The following is a 25,592-nucleotide window of genomic DNA, read 5'->3' as shown; positions in this document are numbered from 1 at the left end:
GCAACAGAGCATATACCTTTTTGTCTGTAATAACTCAAGAAAAAATGTTTTATGGAATAATACAATAATATGCCACGGATGAACAAACTAGTATATGATGTAATATGCAGTTGTTGTAAATCTGTCATAAATGTCGAAAGGTCAATGTTATTAGGCCCTAACTATTTTCATATAGCATTTTTAAAACAAAAAATAGATATTGACTAGTAAATTAGTTACCAGTATAGACAAGAATACTGGTTACTAGATTACTAATTACTGCTAATGTAACACTACTGAGTTATGTTTCTTGGCCATCAATCTAAACAAATCTGATATTTTGTCATTTCATCTGTTGGCTATAGACAATTTGTCTGTTTTTAACTGGGATCAGGGGTTAAAAAATAACCCAATAAAAATATTTATTAATTATTTTATTGTTTTACTCTAGCTAGTCAATGAAAGGCTAATCAAAAAAATTGTTGAAACTTGAGTGGGGTATTGTATTTACACTTTTTATACAACTTGCGGATACTCCCATTTGAGTAGCTTGATTTGTCTGCCAAACAGGCAAGTCGAGCTACTCAAGTGGGAGTATTTGCGAGTTGTGTTAAGACTTAAACTGTTTTTTTTATGTATTTAAAGTTATAAATACATGTATCCAATGTTGATGAATACATTTTTAGAATTTGTAAAATTTTAAAAAATGACATGTTATTTGAAATGTATTTAAAGTTATAGGGGGGTTGGATTAAATACCACATATGTATGAATAAAATAGCGATACTTTAAAGGCGTTTCCACAAGACTGGTATATTTAGCCACTAGTAGTAGTGCCAAGTACCTGATGTTCCTTGGCTTTAATGGTTCGCCCCGAAGGGATCCCCTACGACTGCGGACCGACTAGTAGCACTAGGTGCTAATTGCGGGCCGAAGAAGGTGTGTCTCAAGATAAAGTGACCAGTCAGAAGGCCACTTTTCGGAGGGCTCTACGTCACGTTTGTCGCCTTTTACGACAGGAGCGAGGACCTTGTTAGAATTCTTTCTCCCCTAACCACGGCCAGCAAGCTGGCCGCCCGCGCCCAGCGCACGATCGACCCCCCTGAGCGGACTCAGCGAAGGCCCTCGTGCCTGCCTCGACCCTGTCGATCGTTCGACCCCGCTGAGTGTCACCCGGTTGGGCGGGTTCTAAGAACCATCCGCTCAGATAGAGCTGCACTATCGGAGTGCTAGATTTAATGGCACCGGTGTGCTATCGCGCAGTGACCGACCGTGGGACTTCCACCACTCGGCTCGATCGCCGTTCCTGTTTTAGTCGGCTCTTCGTATTTCAACTCCCGGCAGAGTGTGATTTAAGCGCTCACGTGCATCGGCATTGTGGGCCGTTAGACTAGCGTCTATTCCGCGAGGCTCGGGCCGTTTTAGAGAGCATGATGGCTCTTTTCGGTGAGTCTAACGGAGATGCGATATCTCCGTTGATCATGCACTGTTTCGTCGGCTCGAGAGGCTCGGGCCTGTAAAGGTCGCTGTGGTGGTCTCCGTTTTGACGGTCAACTGAAGTCTCGACTCGGGGGGGTACACGGTTAGGGTGCGGCTCGTCACCAACCTAACGTTCAGTACCCCGCTCTGCTCGTTTATTCAGTTTGCTTCACCTCGTCGGTACGGCTGATTAGTGCCAAGTACCATTATTATATTATGTGGTACTAAGACAGTCGTGCGGAAGGTTATACGCTTGTATTAATAACATTTGATCAATGTATTGTACAGCTACCAAATTGCTGGTCACTGATCTGTACTGGTCGATTTTATTTTATTTTTCTGGTCAAGATCGCTGCCCCCACCAGTCTTACTAATAGCTAATAAGTAATAACAATACAGATCACAGTAATAAGTAATAGCGCTTACTAACACTACTAATGTACTGAAGTGTACAACATTGACACTTTTAAGTTACTAAAATAGTAAAATGTTCTTAGTCACTAGTCAGTACCTACATTTTTGCCAGTCGACTATAAAAGCAGGCATGATGAGAACTAAACTGACAGCATCACAACTTGTAGACAAATGTGTAGTGATCAGCATTCAGTGGTCACACGTTGTGAATGCTGTCGTAAGTAAAGCGTCTAAAATAGTCGCAAGACATTTTTTTTGTCACTAAATAGAATATCTGTTTCTATTTATTTGCACTCCCAGTTTTCCTAGTATAGTGCTGAAAAACTACACGTGTACACTTATACATGTTTACATGACCAGTTTTAGTGCAACTTGCATTGTACAAGTATATTTAGTTTGTGAAAACGGACCGTTCTATTGTTTTTTTGAAACATTACTGACTCTACTGAAAACAATACGGTCCGCCTGGTCTTTTTTACAATTATGTAGATCATTGATATCAGTAGAGTAATTTTCATAACTTCATGATCAAAACTAACTAATTAGGTACCTACCTAAATAACCATAGAATTATTAACTATTCGTTAAATGGACTTATACATAAACTCAATTTGTAGAGGGGTGTGCTCTTTACATGCCTCCGTGCTTTCTTTCCTTCAACATAACCTATTCTATGCCACTTTCTACTTTTATTTTTCTTCCCTTTGAAATACATCCAGTTCAAATCATTTCAATATATCTCTTATTTTCCCTGACATTGGCAGGCTAATCCCTTAACTACTTTAGCCATTAAATTTGCAGTACTAGTTTTATTCATCCTAATCACTCCATACATCCATTTTCATTATAAATTATAGCTGTTTACATTTTTATTTTACTTTCATCATTTATATTAATGAACTCCGTACATTGCAGCTAGTACGACTAGTTAAAAACGCTTTATAACAATAATAATTTTTGTTAAACATTTGTAAAAGTTAGTCATTATTAAAACATTACATTATAGTTAGCTCTTCAAAACTTCCTTTTCGTCTGATTCCCAATCCTACCTTTTGGCTCGCAACTAATTCCATTTTTTTTTCTTTTATCTTGTTAATTTATTCCATGTGTTATTACCTGTTTCATTTCAAAGGATTTTTCTAGTCACTCAGACTAGTTATCAAGGATGGCCAATTTTCTGACCATTGATTTTACTCTTGCCTTTTTTCTTTCATTAAAATAGCCTACATTCCTTCCTCGTATCAAATTTTCTATCTCACACACTATGCGCTTAGGGTTTTTCAGGTATAACCTACAATAAAAAGTAACTCACTTATATCCTAAATAAAATAAGTTTTCCATCCTTTTAAGTAAGGTGCTTAGAAGCAACTTCATTTGCCTTAAAAAAAATATATACTACTTTTAACCTTAGTAAAAATCTGTTTACAAATGTAAATAATTACGAAAATAAATTATTTTCATACTGCAAGTAATTCACAAAATACAAAATCAAATAATTTAAATTAAAAAAAATTGTTTTTTCATTTCTCAATATTTATGTTTGTTTCTTCCCATATGCTATTGGCAATCTGAATGTCTTTCTCCGGATCTAATGTTTCAATAAAGTTGTCTAAAATATCTAATCAAGAAATAATTTATAAAAAATTAGATCAGTAAAAAGTGAAATATATGCTTTTCAAGTTTAAAATGTAATTTACTTGTAAGATCCATAATAGTATTTCCAATATTTGTCTCATCAACATTTACTAAATTCTTTAGGTTACAAAATGTTTTGAGAGCTTTATTTTCTGGTATATTGTAGAAAGAAAACTGGATTTTATTTGCAGAAAACAAATAATCTAGGTCATCATTTTTAATGTCATAATCTTCTCTTGTTAAATTTAATGAATGTTTCGTTTTTGATAAAATATGACTAACATTATCTGGATCCATTGCTAAAATAATACATCAAATTATAACTGTTTAATTTTTGTTTAAAGTAACAATCTTTTTAACAGTATAACCATTATAATATATATATGTTACTAAAAAGAAACCTTGTTTGTCTCTTATATGCACTTGATTTTCTCCACAACCACCCACTAGTTGTTGTGTGTACATGTGGTCTAATGTGCCACTTTAATAATAAGAGAGTTTGGTTCGGGTGGATGTACAGTAAATGTAATAAATTAGTATAAAATGGATTTAGAATGTTGACTAACTAAATTTTTTTTTAAGGTTTAACACAATTAAAAAAACGGTTAATTTTTAAATGATATTAATCTAAATTAATTCTTCTGAAAACTAATGAAAATGTATTACATGATATTACAGTTTACTAGGCGCTTGATTTTTGGGTACCATTTATTTTGCATACAGGAGTGGAAAGTACCACGAGATACTTTCCAAGAATTTCTGAACAAATTACTTTAACACTATTAACATACGTACATGCATATATCTAATTTTTATATTTATGCCCATAGATCAAAATTAAATCTTTTTTATTTACATTCCTTATTATACAAATTAACAATATCTTATTAAGACGTAATGTTTACTTACCATTATTAATATTCATTAATTCACAAATAGAAAATTGAATACTTTTTAAATGCTTTATTACAATTTCACATCTTTTTAGCATTTTTTCAACAATCCCTGAGCTTTCAGCAATATTTTCCTTTTTAAAGAAAATTAAACAAGCATTGCACTCTTTTAAACCTGAAAATATTACGAACACTTAAATACTAGAAACAATTATTGGTATTTGTTTTTTTATATTAATCAAATATTTCTATAATAAAAATATACCTTGGTTTAGTTGGGTAATAACAGAAGAAAGTTTGCATTCCTTAATTGCCTTACCCATAAACACTTCATTCACATATTTCGAAAAATAATTCAAGCCATTTAAAAAATGATTAAATGATTCCATATAACTTGTAGTATTACCTTGACGGATTTCTTGAAGTATGTTTATCGAAGCCTCCAATACTGTCTAAATATTATATTTATATTTATACACGTATAAAAATTCAAAATATGTATTAATAAAATTAATAACTTATTGAATTAGTTAAGATAAATTAAATACTTGTGCGTAAGTTGATGGGTCAATTATTTTATGAAGAATTTTCTGTAAATTTAATATTTCTGATATCCAGTGATTAATAAGCAGTTTTAAAAATGATTTCTTTGTACATGAAGTTGGGTCTAAATAAAATTTGGTAATAGCCGGTACTAAGTCACTATCCAAAAGTTCTAAACTTGATAAACAGCATTTTAAAGGAGTAACATCTAATTAAAAAAAAAAAAACATTTAGGAAAATGTCAATTAATTTGTAGTTTAAATGTTTAAGTATTAATACATTAAATAACATATGATACAAGCAATAAAATTGTATTTTTCAATTATATTTACATCTACAATTTTATACTGGCAAACATAACCATTGCGGGTTTCATCTTCATTGTTTATAGCAATTCTGCTGACCATAGAATCGGCAATGATTCTGAGATGTCAGTATAAAATTGAAGGTATAAATGAATCACTTTTTGTTAAAAGGGCACATGTTTCAACAGGTGAACTTTTGGAAAATGATAAAAAATTACATAACTTTCAAAATGTAGTAACTTTGTAAATAATTTTTTTTATGTGTATTATGACATTTATACCAAATTTCGATACTGTAAAAATATTTAATTCAAGTTTATACTGGTTGAAAGTTGCAAAAAAAAATTAACAAACAATGTAACATATGCCCTTTTAACAAAAAGTGATTCAAATATTACTGGAAAAAATAAAAAATAGTACAATAATCCATGAAAGCTTTAACCAGTTCAAACTAATAACTTATAATGTATTTTGTACATTTCTTATTTTGTATTATTTAACTTACCTTCAGTATTTGAACAACAAGAAATAGCAAATATTCCAATTTGAATTAGAATATCTGTTGAGTTATCTAACTCGGATGTCATTTTCAATAAGTCGTTTGGGTTTCTTTTCGGAATATTTATTAAATCTCCACATTTTTGTAATAATTGTTTAATGACACAAAAAGGATCACTAAAAACCTGTAATATAATAAATAAAAAAATTTTGATTTATTTATCAAATAAAATTAACCTATAAAAATAAAATAGAATAATCGTTTAGTTGAATATACCTACCTTATAAATGAGATATAAAATTGACGAATTTACACGTCTTTCAAGAATAGACAACAATGAAGATATGTAATCATATTTGAAAAAACTATCATTTTCATTTATAGTTTCTTCTATATCTTGTATTGCTTTTAAAACCTTCCGGCAAAATTAAAATAACATTTAACTACATATGTTGGTTGTATGAGGCGCTCAGAAGTCAAACCGATTAACTACCCTTTTTTTTTTTTGCGAAATCCAACCATGCTATTATTTAAAAAAAAAAAAGTAGTTAATCGGTTTGGCTTATTGGCTTATATGCACCTCATATATTAAACCTGTTTAATTACCTGCTTAGATGATGATATTATATCTAAATTATGAGATTTATCTGATACTTTAGCAATAGTTATAGCTTGAAACAGTATTTTTTCAATTTGTGGTTTAACAGTTTCAATATTTCGCTTATCACTTAATTCATTTAAAACTGTATTTATTCGCTGAATGAAAATTCCCGGGATCTCATCTTCATCAATAGTTTCAACTGTATCTAAATATTCTTCCAATTTATAAAAACATTTTTGTATACGCTTTATTAAATAAGTATAGGCTGACTAAAAATTTAAAAAATGTATTAGTTTTTAATCTTTTATTTATGTACTTATAGGTACAATAATATACTTTTTCAAAAGTAGGTTCAATAATTTTTTCTGTTACAATCGATTGGTGCATAAGAAGACATTTTCTTATTTGACTTAAACATACATAGAGCACATAAATATTTTGATAATCGGCCTTTATCAAAAATTCTTGAATAGATTTAACAAATTGGAAAAGAGATCCATTGACAAAAGTCTAGAAAAAAAAAAAATGTAAATATTAAAACATAAAAGCCAAACCCCTTTAAAATGTATCTCGCTTACGGTTATCAGTACAAAGCCGAAACGTCACTTTTAAATTCATAGACGAGCATACAGGGACTCTAGAAAGGGCTCATAAAAATGTATAACCGTTTCAAAAATGAGTTAATAAGATACGAGTTATTCAAGAAGAGCCATTCTTATTTTTTGTTTAGAATTGATAATATTTTAACACGACCCTGTTTTTTATTTTGGCTACATACAAGTCAAATTATGATTGTACTACCTCTATGAGCATAAAACAATTAGATTGGAAACTATAGCTTTTTGTCTTACTTTAGTTAATGATCTGATGCTCAAAAATATTATAGAAACCACTTAAAGGATGGGACAAGCTTGGGCATTTTTTATTTAAATAATACAACAGTTAAATATATTGTTTATTATTTTTTAAATAGCCCAGAAGTGGGATAAAACATTTTTTTAGTTATTAAATAAACTTACTTTGAAAATGATTTGATAATTTATGACGTCAAATTCTTTATTTTCATAGTTAATTAAACAAGTAGCGCACTCATTTTGAAGTACATCGATTTTACAAAATAATTCATTCATGTCAACTAATTAGAAAATGTACTGAGAAAAATAGTAACTATAATGTAATATTATATTAAAAAAATATAATAAATTTATCGAAATTTTCAACAGCTATGATCGATTTAGTACATATATTTAATAAAATCACAAACAACTAAAACATATAATACAAATTAGTAGAATTAGAAACGGATTGTTAATATTCTGTACTTTGAAGGCAATATTTGAAAATAAAAATCGGAGTCGTCGCCTGTTATACTTTGTTGTCTGATCCTTATTTCTTATCATAACTGTTACAATACAGTTAGGTGGTGTGGTAAGTACACACAACAATACATTTTTCGTATTCATGTGTTATAAGTTAAATATACAACTAGGAACAACAACAAATTCATAAATCATAATTTATTATTTTAATGAATTATTTATAAATACCTAGTGTGTACATTATTATATATTTATGTAATATTAATTAAGAAATGTTCTTATACATTATATTTTAAAGGTAATTTTCTTAGTATTTAATATTTAACATTGTATAATTAAAATTAAAAATAATTTAATGTCAGCAATTTACTGAAATTAAACATCTACATAAATTTGCATGTATTAAAAAAAATCAATCAGGTAAATTGTAGATTTTAATTTATTTATTGTTTTAGTGTACCTATAGGCGATGTTAAACGACTGAATACTATTCCAATTTTTTTATTAACTATATAATTACCTAATTAACTATGGTTAATTATATAGTTAAGCAAATTCTAATAAATAATTTCCTTTTCCTAATTTAGCCTAAGTAAAAAAATTAAATGTATATTGTTATTATATTTATATTTTTTTAAATTCTTATGATATCCTAAAAATAGTATTTAATATAAATGTTACTCAATTTTTTGATAAATTCTTCTGTAATAAAATATTGATGATTATAAAACAAGTACTAGCTAGGCATAAATACTAGCTAGACAATTATATGTTACATATATTGCATATAAATCTTTAAATTGCATGATTATATTTATTTATGTATGTATAGAATTACTGTTACATAGATTTATTCACACCACGGATCCTTTTACATAAAATGAGGAATTACGGTAGAATCTCAAGAATTATGAATAATTTTTTTTTAGTCATACACATGATTTCAATAATTATCTGGATAGGTAGTGGCCCAATTTTGAGTAAGTTCAGAATAATTCTATATCACATGATTAATATTACATTGATCTTTACTTATTTCCTGAGTGAAAAAAGATACTGCATTTCTGTACCAGGTTTTCTTAAACTTACGAGTGCGACTAGTGTATCTGGGTAATAGACTTTTATAAAATTAAGGGGGAATATGCGGGATTTTTATCAAAATATATTTATACCATGAAGTTATATTTTTCTTGCTAGAATTAGACTAATCGGAATTCCACGCTTGCTATGTTCTAAGGACGGGAGTATTTTGTATGAAATTAGATCAAATTATTTGATGATTATTTATTTACTTAATTTTATACATTTATTAACTTAGATGGTAACTGGCCGATTTTTAAATACCTACATGACAATACATATTTATGATATTGCTTATTATATCTGCACTCACCAGTTTAGCTTAACATTTAAATCAAATTTAGCCTATAATGTTAGTATTGTTAAGCTACTTCAAATTTTAAGCTTAACTGCGGTGATAACGAACATAAATGTTTGCAATAGCTTAACACATAGAATTGTCTGTATCAAGCGCTGGAATTTTTGAAGTTATACTATAAATTTATATCTTTACATTAATTTCCCCTAAATTACTCGTAACAATTTTACAAGTTTCTCTTTCTTTCAATCGTCTTTATATTTAATCCTTACATATATTTATAAACCGTACATATTGTAACTTACATTTTTAATAACACATAATATATATTTGGTTTTCTCAATCTTCAACTATTGTTTTATATGAAATACAGAGTATTGGCTTAAGGTGCCCGAACAAGATCGAGTTTTTTTTTGTTACCGACCTTGTAGACCCACAGATTAGTTTTTAGATTAGGTATAGCTTTCTTTAGAGAGAAGACTATAGTACTTAAATAGTGATAGCATACATATGGGGATTTTTAAAATTATTAAATCTAAAATTATTAATTTAAATTAAAAGATCAGATAGATACTAGCCCTAAAACAACTGACTCGCAGCTGCTCGGTCGGACTTCTATAAAATAATATTTCAACAGTAGTATTGCAAGTATACTTTTTTGAGATAGATGTAAATTCAGTTATTTTACAAGGATTTATCTATTATGACATACTTTTTTAAACATTACTATTATGTTTACTTATAGTTCTGTGACATTTATATCTTATAATAAATTAGGTACACTCATATAGTTAATTAAAAATTGAAAATAATAATATAATTTGTATACAAAAACTTATAAAAAAAAAACAGCTATATTATATTATTGTATTTGATATGTATGGTGTGATTAATATTATGGTTTTAACTTTTAAGTCAACATATATATCCATATTGGGAAAGCAAAAGGTATGAATAGTATTACATTAAATGTTAATATTTGATAGTTCACATATCATTAAAATAAGGTGCCCTACTTTTTTCTTTTCTTTAAAGAAATTATAGTTATTAATTTTGGTATTTTAATTTTTTTTTATTGTTAATTAATGTACCATTATTTTTGTATAGTAGGTAATAATATACTAATGATATATCAGTCTCATGTTATCAGCTTTTATAAAATCTTAGAATTTACATCAAGTAGAATATTTAACATGTCAATTGTTTTAGTTAAAAAGTTTACATTTAAAGGTAATAGTTCATAATTAAGTTAAATTAAAATAACTATACTTATGGATCATAATTGTATAATTTTACATTGTTATTATTTTAACATAGGTACCCACAATGTTTATTAATGAGCCATGAAAATTTATAAATTTAAAGAGAATATTGCAAAACTATATTATATTATGTTTTAGAATGTCCCAAACAAGTTATGAAGGAGTTATTAATTCTATGAATAAATCGTTGGTATCAGTTAAATGGCGAGATAATGACTTAGACGATATTAAATCAGAAATTGAAGAGTAAGTGTTAAAATTAAATGTAACATATTAATCATTTATTTGATTCCTTATGTAATCTTTTTAGAGACTTGATGAATGAATTGCCCCTTTCATCGATAGGAGATGTGTGCGTTCCTTTTGCGAGCAATCGTAATCATCTAAAATCTGAAACTTCCGTAATAAATGATAACTGCCAAAATGAATTTAATTGTTATCAATCAAATCAATTTAATTTAGTTAATTACAACAAAAGTAAAAATGGAAAAACTGGGATTGAATGGAATTGTGACTCTAGCGATCTCAATTCAGGATTCGAAGAGTAAGTATTAAGACGTAATATATCAATATTTGGTTATTCATTTTATGCAATGTTTGATTTTTTAGTTTCTCACAGAGTAAACTATCCATTTCATCAATTGGAAATGTTTGTAACCTGTATGTGAGCAATCGTGTTCCTCTAAAAATTGAACCTTCAATAGTTAATGATAACTGCCAAAAAGAAATTAATTGTTATCAACTAAATCAACTAAATTTTGTTAATTATAAGGAAACCAAAAATGAGAAAATTGTAAATGAATGCAGTTTTGAATCTGACGATATTGAAGAGTAAGTACTAAAATATCATAAAATATTTAGGTGGTAATCTTATATTAAATCTTTCAGTTTCCCAGAAAATGAATTGCCTCTTTCATCAATAGGAGCTGTATGTATTCCATTTGTCAACAAACAAATAGCTGTTAAGATTAATACCTTAACTATTAATGATCATTATAAAAGTGAGATCAGTAAAAACGAAACAATCGTAAAAGAGTATAAGTGTGATGTTTGTGATAAAATTTTCAAAAGGCGATCTCGAATAATTAAGCATTTTAAAACCAGTCTGTGCTTTCCAGATAGCCCTAATTATTCTAAACTGCAAAAATCCAAGCATAATGGGATTAAACCACATATTAATACCAATTTTACTTTTAAACAAGGAAAAACTAAAAACTGTTTAACTGATAGTATTAATAGTCATATCGATGACCAAATAAAAACATACTCTCAATCAGTCAACAGCGAATCGAAGAGGAGTAGTACAGAAAATAATATTGATAATTACTGTGACAAATATATAAATAAAAATACAACATTTACAAAAGGACGTTGTACCAAAGTGAATTGTAATCCACATTGTTTAAAGGCGTGTCAAGCTAAACCATTCAAATGCAATCAATGTATGAAAACTTATTCTAATTTTAGTACTTTAAAAAAACATTTTTTAAACCACGAAAGAGGACCGTTTAATTGTAAATTTTGTGACAAACAGTTTTATTTTAACTGTAGTCTAACTAGGCACGTTGAAAGGAAACACAGGATTTCTAAAAATTACTTATGTTCTGAATGTTTAAAAGTGTTTTATAAACGTTCTGATATTAAACAACACATTTTTAAGAAACATATAAAACGCTCTGAAAATAGTTTACAATATAGTTGTAATATTTGCTCAACTACCTATGGATCATCACAAGAGTTAAGTCTACATAAGAAAAACCATTTGCAAAAAAATTATTACAAGTGTGATGTTTGCCCTAAATCATTTGTATCATCTTATCGTCTATATCAACATTATCAATGGCATCTTGGTATAAATAGCTTTAAATGTCAATATTGTGTTAAAACTTTTTCAATATTTTCATCATATGTATCTCATGAGCGAATTCATACAGAAGTAAAACCATATAAATGTAACATTTGCAATAAGCGCTTTACAGTATTGTCAAACTTGAGTACTCATTCAAGAACTCATAGTGGATTAAAGCCATTTGAATGTGATATATGTAAAGAAAAATTTACTCAAATGTCAACACTAGTGGCTCATAAGAGAGTACACACAAAAGAAAAACCATTCAAGTGCAAAAGTTGCAACAAATCATTTTGTCAATCATACACTTTAAAAGTACATCAGAGAAGACATACTGGTGAAAAGCCATTTATATGTAATATTTGTAAAAAATCATTTATCCAACAATCAACTTTAAACGCACATTCAAGAACTCATACTGGTAATAAATCTTATAAATGTGATATGTGCAACAAAAAGTTCACTCAATTTTCATCGTTAAAAGAACATAAACGGGTACATACAGATGAAGCTCGTTTTGAGTGCAATTATTGTCATTTGACATTTTCCAACTGGAAAGTTTCAATTGCACACAAGAGATTACATAACGGTAGCACAACATTCGAATGTATAACCTGCCAAAAAATATTTAACGACCAATCTTTATTAAAGAGGCATGAAAAAGTCCATAAAGAGCGAAAGCCTTTTAAATGCAACGTTTGTAAATTAACTTATGCAAATCCTATCAATTTTCAAAATCACACCAAAATTCATTATGAAGCCAAAGAATTGCCAAGTTTAAAAAGTGAAAATAATATGAATGATACATTTCAATTGCAAGTGAATAAAGAGTTTAAATGTGATCTTTGTAATAATATTTTCTACACACAATCTCAAATTGTTACTCATATTCTATCAATTCATTATTAAATTATTCAAAAAGAAATCACAAAAGTGAATGGGATATGGTGGAATTATATGGTAACCTATATTGTAGCATACTTTATAAATTCTTGAGCTATACGAGAAAAAAGTATCTACAATCTACCTTATTCTCTAGTAGACTTGGAGAATATGAAGAATGTTTTGACAATTTGATGATTGACAAAATTATTTAGTTATTTTAGTTATGTTATACCTATTTATGAGTTTGTTATTGTTATAATTAACAATTAAAAATTAATTTATATTTATTAACTGATACCTAGTCATTCGTTAATTAACTATTTTCATAAGAAAAAATGTGTTAATATTGAAATTTGTTAAATTTAATCTGTGCAATGTTTTTATTAGGAAAATGTTTAAAATAAATTATATATCAAAAAATGTAGTCAAATGTATTAAAGATAAAGTGAATTTCAACTGTTAAATAAACGGGACAATGTTAACTAATAATTTTGTACTATATAATTTTATTTGTAATTAAAAATTGACAACCGAGTGGTTTTAAGAAAAATAATGATATGCATATTAATCACATTGGTATTGGCGCATTTTCGGAATATTAATTTAGAATAAAAATATTATTGTAATAGTTGTTAAACATTAGCACGTGGTAGTTTATACTTGAATTATAGAAAGTTGTAATTTTTCATCAAGCATAATCCAGTAGCTTGTGTAGAATTCAATTTTAGAGTGGGCCCATAGATTTAAAGAAGTAGAGAACTTAAAAATAATTTATTTATATTCTTGTTTATAACTGCCGTGTGCAATTTTTATAAAACAAAACAAAGAAATAATTACAACAAAAATGATATTTTATTCATTAAACAATTTTTTTTTTTAAATACAATGTACAATATTAGGTAATATAATTTTTCAAGTTTAAAGAATAGAATTTAATGTATGAAGTTAGAAATTTATAACGTTCATATATCAGATTAACTTTTAAAATAAGTATTTTAACGCTAACCTAAAGTAAGGTCTACACATTTCTTATGCCACAACCCGATGACATTTAAACACTTACAAATTACATAGATAACAATAAAATGAACATACTTATTCAATCAATATTTATTTTGTATACACCTATTTGTATTTCCAATGACCTGCATTGTCGCCACTTGTAGAAATTAAACAAATTATAATTATGATAAGAGTTTATTTTGACAATTGAAGCATAATACTTTTTTTTTACAAACAATAACTAAATAAAAACAAAAAACCTGTAGTCTTACTGTAAAAGTAATATTGCTACGGTGACACTATAAAAAAATAAATATCTTTATAAAGTGTAACAGGTAAAAAATTGAAATTAAGGTAAAGTTAATATTAATTAACTATTTTAATGTTTTAATAATTTAAAACAAGTTTTAATAGATATATTACTGTATATTACCAATTTAAATCTTGAAATAATTTATCAGTATCAATATCATAATTTTGACTTAATGACGGATCAGGATTTTCTCCAAACTGAGATTTTAATAGATTTAATGATAAATTCTTATTATACACAATTTCTTGTTGCTCAAATAATTCTTCACACCTAAAATTATATTTTTTACAAAATATATTTAACAATGATTACATGGTAGCCTTATAAAGTAGAATCTGAATAGAGGGGAAAGTCTCTTTATAGTGTTCAAGGGTCGCAGTCTGTTTTTTGGCTCGAATAGATGTCAAAAAGAAAATCTCGTGTCTGTTAATGTGGTCCGATTTTAATAATTTTATTTTTGACACTTACAGCAAGGAATGGTTTTTGATTTTCAAAATTCCACCATAAAAAAATTTGAATATGACCAATTTTTACTTAATTTTTCGAGTTTTTGAAAATGTGACTAAAAGTAGAAATATCATGCAGATAGATATTTCATATTTTTATTCAATGTTTTCTATTCAAATCACAACATAAAGGAAGTAAATTATCATAATACTTGATTCCCAATAAAATGTATATTATGCATAAAATATGTTATTAATATCATTAATTTCTTATATTTTGTTATATGCCTATTAATAGATCAGTAGAATCAGTATTTCAAGTACTTATTTTTATTCATTCAATTCAGATAAATGTGAGAACCCACATTGATATTGGTGTGAAGATATCAGTAAGTATCTGATTAGGAAAACAAATAAAAGTAAAAATAAGGATGAGGTACCTATCCCAATATAATATATTATATATATCTTTTATTTAAATTTCTCATACTGCTTCCCAATAAACAATACTTGTGTTCTGAAGGCGGACAACATTTTACTTACTTTAATTTATGTTGATCTAATTCTTTTGTTAATCTCGCTATTTTTATTGACAATTCCTTTATTTGTTGTCGTACTAAAATTTTATCTGAATAATCCTGTAGTTTCAATGGATTTAGAATTTCATTCAACAACATTTTAACACTGCCTACAAAACATAAAATTTAGTTACAAAACTACAGAAATGTATTTATTTTTCAACTATTTAACACTTTTTTTAATCATTTGTTTACAATAATAAAATAAAGGTACAGTTAATTATAAATAATGTAAAGCAATATAATTAAATTATTTATTAATTATTATCAATATTAAGGGTATTAACTCAAAGCCATTAAATTATGTTTTACATTTCAAAGTAAAGTCTGAACTAATTTAGTTTTTGTTTCCTTAAAACATAAATGAATAACCAGCGGTAAGCTTTAATGTCAGTGTTGTTTTGTATGTTTCATTAACAATATCACTTAGTCTAGCAGTATAATTTAATATTTATTCACAATTTTGTAAAATTTAACTTTTTAAGAAATGTTGGAAAATATAAAATGTGTTATACAATTTGTATATAAAATGACTTTAATCACCCGGAGTAAAAATATTTACCTAATTCAGATTCATTCAATTTTTCAAAATTCTTTAATACAATTTTGTGCACTGCAGTATTAAATAATGAAATAATACTTTCGTCAATACTATTATTTGAAATCGCACTATCTGAAATAAATAGAAACCACAAACACAAATTATTTTATAAGTATTTAAGTTATAAATATAAATAGACACTATGTACAATTTGATAACCTACTGAAATTAGTTTTATAAAGTACAAATTGTTATGATTAATTTTTGAACTTACCAATCAATTTCAGTACTTCATATTTTCGGTTTAAGTTTTTTTTTTCTGCGTTTAACTTTTGTTTTGTTTTTAAATCATCATTTAGTATAGATACATTTTTTTCAATAGACATAATTTCTTCTTGGAATATTTTTTCTTGATTGTTGATATTTTGTAAGACTTTATTTGCATGTTTTTGGGCTGTGTGTCGGGCAACCAAACTACATAAATATCCACCATATGCTAGGCGCAACATGGTGGGTTTGTCCGCACGCACTCTACTACCAGATGTAGATAAATTTTGCATGCTTCTATTAAAAGTTACGTTTGAATTACGGTTTAAGAAAGAGCTAGGTTCATTACTTAAATTGCTTTTAGATCTATGAGATAAATTATTACTCTTAACGTCTGTTCGATCACTGCTTTTGGACCGAAACATTTTTGGTCCACTTGTGTTAGGTCGACTCATAATTAAGATTTAACAATAATAAACATATAATAGTAAACTGTAAAATGCAATGTAAATTACTTAGTACAACAGTAAACTGTAATAGACTGACGCGGAGAGAAGATCAGAAAGGACATTATTATTATTAAGCCATGGGACAAACCATTAAAATAATTGATTATTCATATTCATTTTAAAGGTATTGTTTGCATTGAAATGCGCGGGAATTGAATGACGATAAGCACGAATTCATATCACACAGCTGATGGATAGGGGGAATATTAATATTATAATCTGTGGCCACTGAGCACTGTCCGTAGATTTAAGGAGCTGGTGGGCGATTTCATAAGGACTTGCCTGGAACCACTGTCCACTAACCTACTCATCCTTAGGTCATATTTAGTGTCCCGATGAGTTTAATTATTTTTTTAATTGAGTGTTGACTGTTGAGTATAAAAAAAAAAATGAATTTGAACTTCTGAAATAAAATAAAACATTGTTATGCGGATGCTTGTGTGTGGTGGTTACTATTAACTATTAGGTTTGTCAAAATTAGGAATTACTAAATGATATAATATGAGAGGTATTTTGGAAGATATGTAGCTGGAAAATTAGAGAGAAAATGTTTTAAGGAATTTAAATGTTTTTTTCAAAACTTAAATCGCAGTATTTTAGGAACGTACGTTTAAAGTAGAATGAGTTGTTTTTTTACCAAAAATACGCAGGTGTAGAGGCCCCTTAAATACATTAAAAATAATAATTATAAATTCCTGAAATTCAGAATTGTACTTCTGAATCTGAAATTCTGAATAATTGATTCAGATTTTATTTATTAATTTTTATTTTTCCTCCTTTTAATAAATTACTGTATAGTGTATTGTCTATTTTAATTTTAATGAACATTTAACCATAGACAAGTATACTTAGACAAACATTCAACAATGGAAATATTTTATATAAAATATAGCCATTGGTTATAGTTAACTTCAACCGTGTTTGCAGTTTCAGAAGATAATAGATAACTAATTCTATGTATCAATTCGACCGGTGATAATAATTAATAATTAATAATACTTTGTAATACCACGGATTGTATGAAATATTTTATATAATCCGTAGTAGTATTATTTACTCTATACGAAAAATAAATGGGAATTGTGAAGCATAGAAACATAACAAATTGTTATTCTCTTTTCTGTGCTATCAACCATCGATTGGCCGTTCAGTACGAAATAAACTTGATCTTTAATGGAATTAGTAAATTGAAATGTGTTTGTAGATCATTATTACAATATTTTACTGTCATTATTATTTCAGTATTTTCGTCCACGGTTATTACTGAAAATTATCTGTAAGTATTAAATTTTAAAATATTAACCTAAAAGATTTCAATTTTAAAATTGGTAAGAGCTTATTATACAATAATCTTGCCCACCTTAAAAAAATCCCCATGCTCTTAATATTTCTATTTTCTATACAAACTTTAATTAATTTAAATTTGTTTCAGTGTTCAATATTGTAGTTATAATGTTGAGGCTTGCAAAGTCATTCTCAAAAAGACGATTAAATGCCAGAGCTTTAAGTGTGTTAGAAGCCAAGCCATTCAAAAATACTAGCTTGCAAGTTGGACAAGAAGTAGAAGGTTTTGTTGTTAAAGAAGTAAAACCAATCAGCGACTTTCAGCTTACAGCTTTACGTCTTGAGCATATCAAAACAGGAGCAGACTACTTACATATTGATCGAAACGATACAAACAATGTTTTTAGTGTAGCATTTCGTACAACTCCAAAACAATCAAATGGCCTACCACACATACTTGAACATACTACGTTGTGTGGAAGCAGAAATTTTCCATGTCGAGATCCATTTTTTAAAATGCTCAATCGTTCTATGGCTAATTTCATGAATGCAATGACTGCTCCTGACTACACATTTTATCCTTTTTCAACTGAAAATTATTCCGATTACTACAATCTTATGTCTGTGTATTTAGATGCAGTGTTGAATCCTATGTTAAGAGAATCAGATTTTCGTCAAGAAGGATGGCGCTTAGAACATACATTAGTAGATGATAAAAAATCACCAATAGAAATAAAAGGTGTCGTGTACAATGAAATGAAAGGTGTTTATTCAGATAACCAACAAATATATAATGAGAACTTCCTAAATCAAATATTACCCAGTAACACCTATGGAGTGAATTCTGGAGGAGATCCAAATGTTATACCATCTTTATCTCACTGTGACCTTGTAGATTTTCATGATAGATATTATCATCCGAGTAATGCCCGTTTTTACTCATACGGCAGCTTTTGTTTGGAAAATCATTTGCAGTTTTTAAATGAAAGATATTTGCTTGAATATACTTCAGATAAAACTATTAAACATGAGACTAAAGTACCAAATGAAGAACGATGGACAACATCTAGACGTTATCATGTTTCTTGCAGGGAAGATCCTATGATACCTAAAGATAAACAGTCATCGTTGAGTATTGGAACTTTATGGAGTGATATTACTAATGTACAAGAAACGTTTGAGTTAGCTATACTCTCAAGACTACTGTTAAATGGGCCAAACGCTAAATTTTACAAATCTTTAATAGAACCAAATATTGGAACAGATTTTAGCTCTACCACAGGATTTACAGACCAAACTAAAGACACTTTTTTTGCTGTAGGTCTTCAAGGATTAAATGAATCTAACTTTGAACTTGTAGAGTCAGTATATGAAGAAACCATTAAATCAGCAATTGAAAACGGTTTTGATGATCGAGATATAGAAAATATTCTGCATTCAGTGGAATTGTCAATGAGACATCAAACTTCAAACTTTGGGTTGAATCTCTTGTATGGTATATTGCCGGTTTGGAACCATGAAGGTAACATTATGAACACAATGAATGTTAGTGAAAAAATTGGAATTTTTAAAAAGAATATGGCTGAAAATTCTAATTATCTACAATTACTGGTAGATAAATATTTATTAAACAATAAACATAAACTCATTATAACAATGTCACCTGATGAAAACTATGAGGAATTGAGAAAAAAAACCGAAGAAAACTTATTAAAAGAAAAATTGGCTTTACTATCAGATGCAGATAAGGATAATATTTATCAGCAAGGCCTTGAATTACGTAAAGAACAAGATGCAGAACAAGATGCTTCATGCTTGCCATCTTTAAGTATTGATGATTTAAAAAAAACAACAGACTCTGTATTGTTCAAAAAAGAAAAGTTTGACAAAACGCCTGTCTTCATATTTCCTCAACCGACTAACCAAGTGACTTATTTTAATAGTCTATTAAATACATTACACGTTCCTAAAGATTTGAAACAATTAATTCCTTTGTTCTGTAACATAGCTACTAGAATGGGCACCAAGTCTAAAAACTTTAAACAATTTGATCAGTTGATAAGAAAATCAACTGGCGGTCTAGGAGTCTCTCAAACTATTGTAGATTCTCCCAGTGAAGTATTTACTATGAAAGAAGCAGTTGTTTTAAACTCTTATTGTTTAGATAAAAATGTAAAAGATATGTTTAAGCTATGGGAACAGATTTTTTCTGAGTTAATATTTGAGGATGAAAATAGGTTTAAAATTCTTGTACAAGAAGAAGCAAGTGGCCTAGCAAATAGTATATCCGGCAGTGGGCACATGTATGCAATGTTGTGTGCAGCTGCTGGTATAAATCCAATCGACGCTCAACGTGAATCAAACGGAGGGCTTCAATATGTTAGCTTAATGAAAGAAATATCACAAATGAAAGATTTGTCACCAATATTAAACAAATTGAAAGAAATTGGTAAACATTTATTAAACAAAAATACAATGAAATGCTCATTAACTATTGTAGATGACAATATTGAAGCAGTGGTCAGCTTAAAAAACTTTATTGGCACAACCAATGGCAAATGGAATTTACAAAATGAGTATCGTAAAGTTGAACAAAACAAAACCAATATTAAATGTTTCCATCATGTGTTACCATTTTCGGTTAACTATTGTGCAAAAGCTCTTCCGGGTGTCCCATACAGTCATAAAGATTATGCTACTCTTAAAGTACTTTGCAAATATTTAAGTTCTAAATATTTATTACCCACAGTTAGAGAAAAAAATGGTGCTTATGGAGCTGGCGCTTCTATATCAACTTCTGGCACTATTCAAATGTATTCATATAGAGATCCAAAACCAACAAAAACATTTGAAGCCTTTGACACAGTATGTGATTGGATGAGCAAGAGGAAAGTAACAATAGAGGAGTTAAATGAGGCTAAACTAGCTGTTTTTCAAGGAATCGATCATCCTATAGCTCCTATGGCTAAAGGCAATGCTTTCTTTTTATACGACATGGATGAAGATATAAGACAAAAACATAGAATGCAAGTACTAGGTGTAAAAGTTGAAGACATAATAAATTTGGCAAACTCATACTTTTCTAACGAATGCTTTGCAAAAGTTATGATTGGACCAAAATGCAAAGAATTTAATTCAGACTCTCAATGGAATATTACAAACCATGAAGATTTATAAACAATGTTAAAAATGTTTAAATATTTTTTTAAATTTATTTTGTTATTTTGGAAGTTAATAAATTACTGTTTTACTGTTGTACTTGCACTGTTTATGTATATAATTGAATTGAAATATTTTTTATATATATATATATATATATATATATAAATTAAAACTCAAATAATAATTAAAATGTTATTTTTATTTATTATTTGAATATACACTTTTATCTAACTATTCAAAAAAATATAATTTTCATAGAATATTACTTTTTTAAAATAATACAGTATTGTGTTGTAATAAAAAGGTCAACATTACATTTTGTATACTTAATTCCTTTTTCCTTTTATTTTTTCAAACTAATATAAGTATATATTTTTTTTCCTCAATAGACATTATAGTTTAACTACCATTCAATTATCAAAGTATTTACAAACAATTTAATTAGTGTCCAGTAACAAATAAATTTGTTTATTTAAATTCAATTTGTTATACTGACACAGTATATTTAATTAGTTTTGTAAACAACTTGTTGTAGTAAAATAATAAATCTAAAAATTATGTTATTATAATAATATAACCGTCGCAGTAAGAATAAATTTGTACAAGAAATCTCAAATAAAAGTTATTAACACGCAGGAAGGCTATAAAAGTTAAATGTTAATATAAGGGTACTTCAAGTTCTGACGTAGAAAATTATAAAAACTTTTTAACTATTAATTTATTATTCTATAAAATTGTTTAGTTTTACATAAAAGTATTTTAATTAATCTCATTTCTAATTATACTTCAAAAATATTTTATGATGCTATGTATATGAGATAATCACGTTTTTACTATTAAAATTATAAATAAATGTTAATAAAAAAGATTGTTTTTATATAATTATGCCAAGAATTAAGATTAATATACCCATTAATATAAATTGGTACTTTTTTTTTTTACATTAACCCAATTCATAATATGAGCAATTTTATGTGGGAACTAGTATGTCAATAGTGCAAATCATTTTATGATTTAGCAAAAATATCATATTTTCATAAAATTGGCAATTTCATGTTTAAGGTTTAGTAACATCTTTATTATATGAACAGCTTGATTGAAGTTTGAGGAGCTCTAACAACACTTTCTCCCTCTGAGGTCGTACATGTCTCCATACGTCTATTGCCTTCCAATAGTTGTATATACATCATAATATAATAAGTAACTTATACTCGATTGATTTACATAAATTACTAACCTAGTAATTTAGGTTGACCTAATGTAAATTTATATTTTATTTAAAGTTTGGAAGTTATAATTGGGCTTCCACCCCTCTTTATATTCTTTGTTTGTACTGTGAGTTATGACTATTTGAAACGCTCAGAATTATCTTGATATAAATAACACTAAAATAATCTGATACTTCAAACTACACAATTTAATACTTGCTTATTTGCTTGTGTATGCTCTTCTATCTTAAACACGTTTTCTCATCCAATATGTCTAAATAAGTCATTGTATAGTCAAGATTAATAAATAAGAGACCAAGATATAAGAACATGTAGTTATATTATAGTATGTTCAAATTCAATACACAAAGGTTATAACTATATGTTTTTAACAATAAAAAGTACAATAGAAGTCCAATTATTAAAATGTATAAAACGATATAAAACTTACTTTTTCTTATTAAACTTATTAGGTTTCTTTTTTTGTACTTTACCCCCTTTGAATTTCGAACCATTCTTTCCCTTATTGTTACTGTTACCATTTTGACCTTTGACATTTTTCGATTTCAAAGGTGCCTTAGGTTTTTCCTCTTCGCTCTCTTCATCGAGGTCATTGCCACTATCATCACTGCCATCAAAGGTTATACCTTCTAAATCATCATCATCATCATCCTCATCGTCAATATCTTCATCGTCTTCTTCATCATCATCTTCTTCTACAACTACTTTAGATTCTTTCTTAGATTTGGGTTTTGATACTTTGCTATCCGATTTCTTGACATCAACTTTAGTAGACTTAGCACTTTTCTTAATTTCTCCACCTAATGCTTCAAATTCAGCTTGGAATTTTCTGTAAACACTACTTAATACTTCGCTGCTTGTGTCCTTGAATTTTGAAAATCCTTTTGTAATAAAATTCTAAAAAAAAAAATTTTGCAATTAATAATTTAACAGCTAGTTTTAATTTTTTTTTTACAAACCTTAAGTTTTGTTTCATATTGTGGAATAGATTCTTTTTTCTTGTAATCTGCCAATAGTTTAGCAACGCTACTTTCTTCAGCAGGAAGGTCTGCAGCTGATACATTAATAATAGCTTTAACCCATAATTCTTGTTTCAATGCTTTTAGAGGGTTGGGCGATGTTTGTGCAAGTGAAGCTTTCTGAGCTGCTTCACCTTCTTTTTTTAAAACTGCTAGTTTAACAACTTTCACTTTCTCTTTTACAACGCCTTTAGCTTGTTTTTTTGGCGATTTATTTCTGCAATTTAATTAAAAATAATTTGTTATAATATTAAGTCAAATATTGTAATTTTTAAAATAAATGTTAGTCCAACAACTTTACTAAGATAAACAAATTATTGTTTGAAGTACCAGTACAAAAAAAATATACAAAATCAATACATAGGTGGCTATTTTTTACTCTACGCCTGTTCAAAAAAAAAATTAACATTGCGTCTAGGAGTCAAACTAGTGACCATATATAACAACACTTCTATATAAGTGCTGGTTGCTTTATATAATACTATATAAATCAAGTATTTACTATTTTAATAAACTAAGAATCTTTAGAATACAATCTCTTTTTTTTAACTTATTAAAGATACACATTTAGCCTACGTTCAAATGGATGTTTTTAAGTTTGCCCCGCTTATTTAGTTAAAAAAAAAAAAAAAAGTATAATATTGCACAAAAAAAAGTATCCAGTAAAGTGAATTTATACCTTCAAAAAATGGTGTATAAATATTAAAAAAAAAAAAAAAATCAGATTAAAAATTTGAAAAAACAAATAAATTGGTTGTGTTTATATAATATTCTAGGTAATTCTTACTTTATGTTTGGGCTAGCTGTTTTATTGTCAGTAGAATTCTTAGTTTTCAACTTCATCTTTGTTAATTGATTTATGTATATATATATATTTATATATTACCTGTAACAAAAAGTATTTAGCTCAGTATAAAATAATAAAATAAATTCAAATGTATGTATTAAGCAAATTGTATTAATGGGAACTTAAAGAGCCATTTCATATAAATTAACTAAATTGCTTGACAGTCTCAAAAGCCAAGATTCCACAACACACGTTTTACTAGATTGGTAGAGGACCAATACATGATTATGGATCTTATGATTGACATTAATACTTTACTGTTATTTGTAAAGTGTTCAATACATAAAAACAGTTTTAATAATAAAATTGTCTCATAGTCTAACCTGAGTACTTTAATTAACATTAATAACCAAAACTAAATTATCCTTTAATGTAATACTTTATACGTTAATACAGTCGGTAGTTTAAATTATTTTCTGAAAATTTCTGTTCACACAATCACATGCCTCTAATTTTTAATTATTTATAGTGTAATATGTACAATAAAATGTTTAAAAATGAAACGTCCAAACACGAAAATTAGATACCTATAATAATATATTACATAAACGTTACATTACCTTAATATAATTCAATTAGAATAATTGAAAACGGTATGATTAAGTTACAATAGTAACTATAGTTAACACTTCAGTGAAATTACACAGTTTTCTAAATATCCAACAAAATGTTTAGCATGCGGGATTAAAACTACACGAGACTACGGCAGGGGAGACGCGCGTTTCATGAGTTAATGAATAGTGAACACATTGGATCAACATGTTATTGAAATTAAAAATATTTTAGGTTATGTTTACGTACTACGTCATGGAATAAAAGATTAAATATAAATGTATCAACTATCATCTAAAAGAAAAAAAATACGGCATATTTTAAACCATGAAGACCAAACTCCGTTTATCAATATCTTCCCAAAAAGAGTCGCACGATTAATTGCCACCCACTAACCAGAAATCAGAATGCGCAGTAGATCTGCCTACTGCGTTTTCTACAGATTCTTATGGTAATTTATTACTTTATATTGAAATATATTGAATACCTATATCACACAGAACGCAATAAAAGTATGAATTTTTTGTTCTTCAAATATTTTATGTAATACTATAGTTGTTATTTTACAATTTATGTTTATTTGTAGAAATACGAATATTTAATTCAATAATTACTTATTGAAATTTTAACATTTTTCTGCTATTTTCAGTGATTATTTTTTATGGTCATCTAAAGAACATCCAACAAATGGCTATGAATAACTATAATTATTATCTATATTACACATGCACATTTTTGTTTTTTAAATGAAAATGAACTATCCAAACAGAAAAATTAGATACCTATATATTTTATATATTAT

At 27.6% G+C, this 25,592-nt stretch overlaps 5 protein-coding genes across 13 annotated transcripts; 2 read left to right on the top strand and 3 right to left on the bottom strand.

Moving 5' to 3' along the window:
* Positions 1-3,255: 3,255 nt before the first annotated feature.
* On the bottom strand, positions 3,256-7,729 carry LOC126833686 (uncharacterized). Of its 3 annotated transcripts, XM_050565160.1 has the most exons (11): positions 7,368-7,431; positions 6,927-6,985; positions 6,685-6,858; positions 6,354-6,617; positions 6,028-6,162; positions 5,754-5,931; positions 4,949-5,151; positions 4,666-4,852; positions 4,417-4,575; positions 3,570-3,806; positions 3,256-3,490 (listed from the first exon to the last, which is right to left on the bottom strand). In XM_050565160.1, exons 3-11 carry the CDS (start codon positions 6,733-6,735, stop codon positions 3,393-3,395), a joined length of 1,512 nt encoding a protein of 503 aa, XP_050421117.1. In that variant the 5' UTR covers positions 6,736-6,858; positions 6,927-6,985; positions 7,368-7,431; the 3' UTR covers positions 3,256-3,392. The 3 variants fall into 3 exon arrangements, with proteins under 3 accessions (XP_050421117.1, XP_050421116.1, XP_050421118.1); XM_050565159.1 differs by lacking the exon at positions 6,927-6,985 and having other exon boundaries at positions 7,368-7,729; XM_050565161.1 differs by lacking the exon at positions 7,368-7,431 and having other exon boundaries at positions 6,927-7,253.
* Positions 7,664-13,423, top strand: LOC126833681 (zinc finger protein 271-like). 5 transcript variants are annotated; one of them, XM_050565149.1, is made up of 5 exons: positions 7,664-7,776; positions 10,446-10,553; positions 10,618-10,851; positions 10,917-11,138; positions 11,196-13,423. In XM_050565149.1, the coding sequence occupies exons 2-5, from the start codon at positions 10,447-10,449 to the stop codon at positions 13,063-13,065; spliced, it is 2,433 nt and encodes an 810-aa protein (XP_050421106.1). In that variant the 5' UTR covers positions 7,664-7,776; position 10,446; the 3' UTR covers positions 13,066-13,423. The 5 variants fall into 5 exon arrangements, with proteins under 5 accessions (XP_050421106.1, XP_050421103.1, XP_050421105.1 ...); XM_050565146.1 differs by lacking the exon at positions 7,664-7,776 and adding an exon at positions 7,833-7,965; XM_050565148.1 differs by lacking the exon at positions 7,664-7,776 and adding an exon at positions 8,008-8,087.
* Positions 13,424-13,934: 511 nt separating this feature from the next.
* LOC126833693 (uncharacterized) lies at positions 13,935-17,234 on the bottom strand. Of its 2 annotated transcripts, XM_050565176.1 has the most exons (5): positions 16,574-17,234; positions 16,196-16,485; positions 15,943-16,053; positions 15,346-15,490; positions 13,935-14,626 (listed from the first exon to the last, which is right to left on the bottom strand). In XM_050565176.1, exons 2-5 carry the CDS (start codon positions 16,479-16,481, stop codon positions 14,473-14,475), a joined length of 696 nt encoding a protein of 231 aa, XP_050421133.1. In that variant the 5' UTR covers positions 16,482-16,485; positions 16,574-17,234; the 3' UTR covers positions 13,935-14,472. The 2 variants fall into 2 exon arrangements, with proteins under 2 accessions (XP_050421133.1, XP_050421132.1); XM_050565175.1 differs by having other exon boundaries at positions 16,196-17,230.
* Positions 17,235-17,675: 441 nt separating this feature from the next.
* LOC126833680 (presequence protease, mitochondrial-like) lies at positions 17,676-21,239 on the top strand. 2 transcript variants are annotated; one of them, XM_050565145.1, is made up of 3 exons: positions 17,676-17,847; positions 17,940-17,973; positions 18,130-21,239. In XM_050565145.1, exon 3 carries the CDS (start codon positions 18,150-18,152, stop codon positions 21,156-21,158), a length of 3,009 nt encoding a protein of 1,002 aa, XP_050421102.1. In that variant the 5' UTR covers positions 17,676-17,847; positions 17,940-17,973; positions 18,130-18,149; the 3' UTR covers positions 21,159-21,239. The 2 variants fall into 2 exon arrangements, with proteins under 2 accessions (XP_050421102.1, XP_050421101.1); XM_050565144.1 differs by having other exon boundaries at positions 17,676-17,973.
* Positions 21,240-22,672: 1,433 nt separating this feature from the next.
* On the bottom strand, positions 22,673-24,981 carry LOC126833695 (DNA ligase 1-like). Its single transcript, XM_050565177.1, has 4 exons — positions 24,799-24,981; positions 24,179-24,277; positions 23,332-23,608; positions 22,673-23,269 (listed from the first exon to the last, which is right to left on the bottom strand). Exons 2-4 carry the CDS (start codon positions 24,232-24,234, stop codon positions 22,799-22,801), a joined length of 804 nt encoding a protein of 267 aa, XP_050421134.1. The 5' UTR covers positions 24,235-24,277; positions 24,799-24,981; the 3' UTR covers positions 22,673-22,798.
* Positions 24,982-25,592: the final 611 nt, after the last annotated feature.

This window comes from Adelges cooleyi, unplaced genomic scaffold (genome assembly GCF_023614345.1).
Source record: "Adelges cooleyi isolate 19-005CV unplaced genomic scaffold, UGA_ACOO_1.1 ACOO_flye_CR_arks_rails_tigmint_CR_PRNA_2, whole genome shotgun sequence".
NCBI lineage: Eukaryota > Metazoa > Arthropoda > Insecta > Hemiptera > Adelgidae > Adelges > Adelges cooleyi.
The sequence above is the reverse complement of the archived record's forward strand: the minus strand, read 5'-3'. Positions and strand labels throughout refer to the sequence as shown.

Excerpts from the sequence above, each read along its gene's own strand:
- LOC126833686 (XM_050565159.1), bottom strand. The coding sequence starts at position 7,478 with ATGAATGAATTATTTTGTAAAATCGATGTACTTCAAAATGAGTGCGCT. Across the intron at positions 6,163-6,353 it reads TAATATCATCATCTAAGCAG|GTTTTAAAAGCAATACAAGA; the intron begins GTAATTAAACAG and ends TTTTGCCGGAAG. Across the intron at positions 3,807-4,416 it reads ATTAATGAATATTAATAATG|CAATGGATCCAGATAATGTT; the intron begins GTAAGTAAACAT and ends GTATTATTTTAG.
- LOC126833681 (XM_050565149.1), top strand. The coding sequence starts at position 10,447 with ATGTCCCAAACAAGTTATGAAGGAGTTATTAATTCTATGAATAAATCG. Across the intron at positions 10,554-10,617 it reads ATTAAATCAGAAATTGAAGA|AGACTTGATGAATGAATTGC; the intron begins GTAAGTGTTAAA and ends TAATCTTTTTAG. Across the intron at positions 10,852-10,916 it reads CTCAATTCAGGATTCGAAGA|TTTCTCACAGAGTAAACTAT; the intron begins GTAAGTATTAAG and ends TTGATTTTTTAG.
- LOC126833693 (XM_050565175.1), bottom strand. The coding sequence starts at position 16,643 with ATGAGTCGACCTAACACAAGTGGACCAAAAATGTTTCGGTCCAAAAGC. Across the intron at positions 16,054-16,195 it reads TGAAGTACTGAAATTGATTG|ATAGTGCGATTTCAAATAAT; the intron begins GTAAGTTCAAAA and ends TATTTATTTCAG. Across the intron at positions 14,627-15,345 it reads TTAGATCAACATAAATTAAA|GTGTGAAGAATTATTTGAGC; the intron begins GTAAGTAAAATG and ends ATATAATTTTAG.
- LOC126833680 (XM_050565145.1), top strand. The coding sequence starts at position 18,150 with ATGTTGAGGCTTGCAAAGTCATTCTCAAAAAGACGATTAAATGCCAGA.
- LOC126833695 (XM_050565177.1), bottom strand. The coding sequence starts at position 24,234 with ATGAAGTTGAAAACTAAGAATTCTACTGACAATAAAACAGCTAGCCCA. Across the intron at positions 23,609-24,178 it reads ACAGCTAGCCCAAACATAAA|AAATAAATCGCCAAAAAAAC; the intron begins GTAAGAATTACC and ends ATTAAATTGCAG. Across the intron at positions 23,270-23,331 it reads AATATGAAACAAAACTTAAG|AATTTTATTACAAAAGGATT; the intron begins GTTTGTAAAAAA and ends TTTTTTTTTTAG.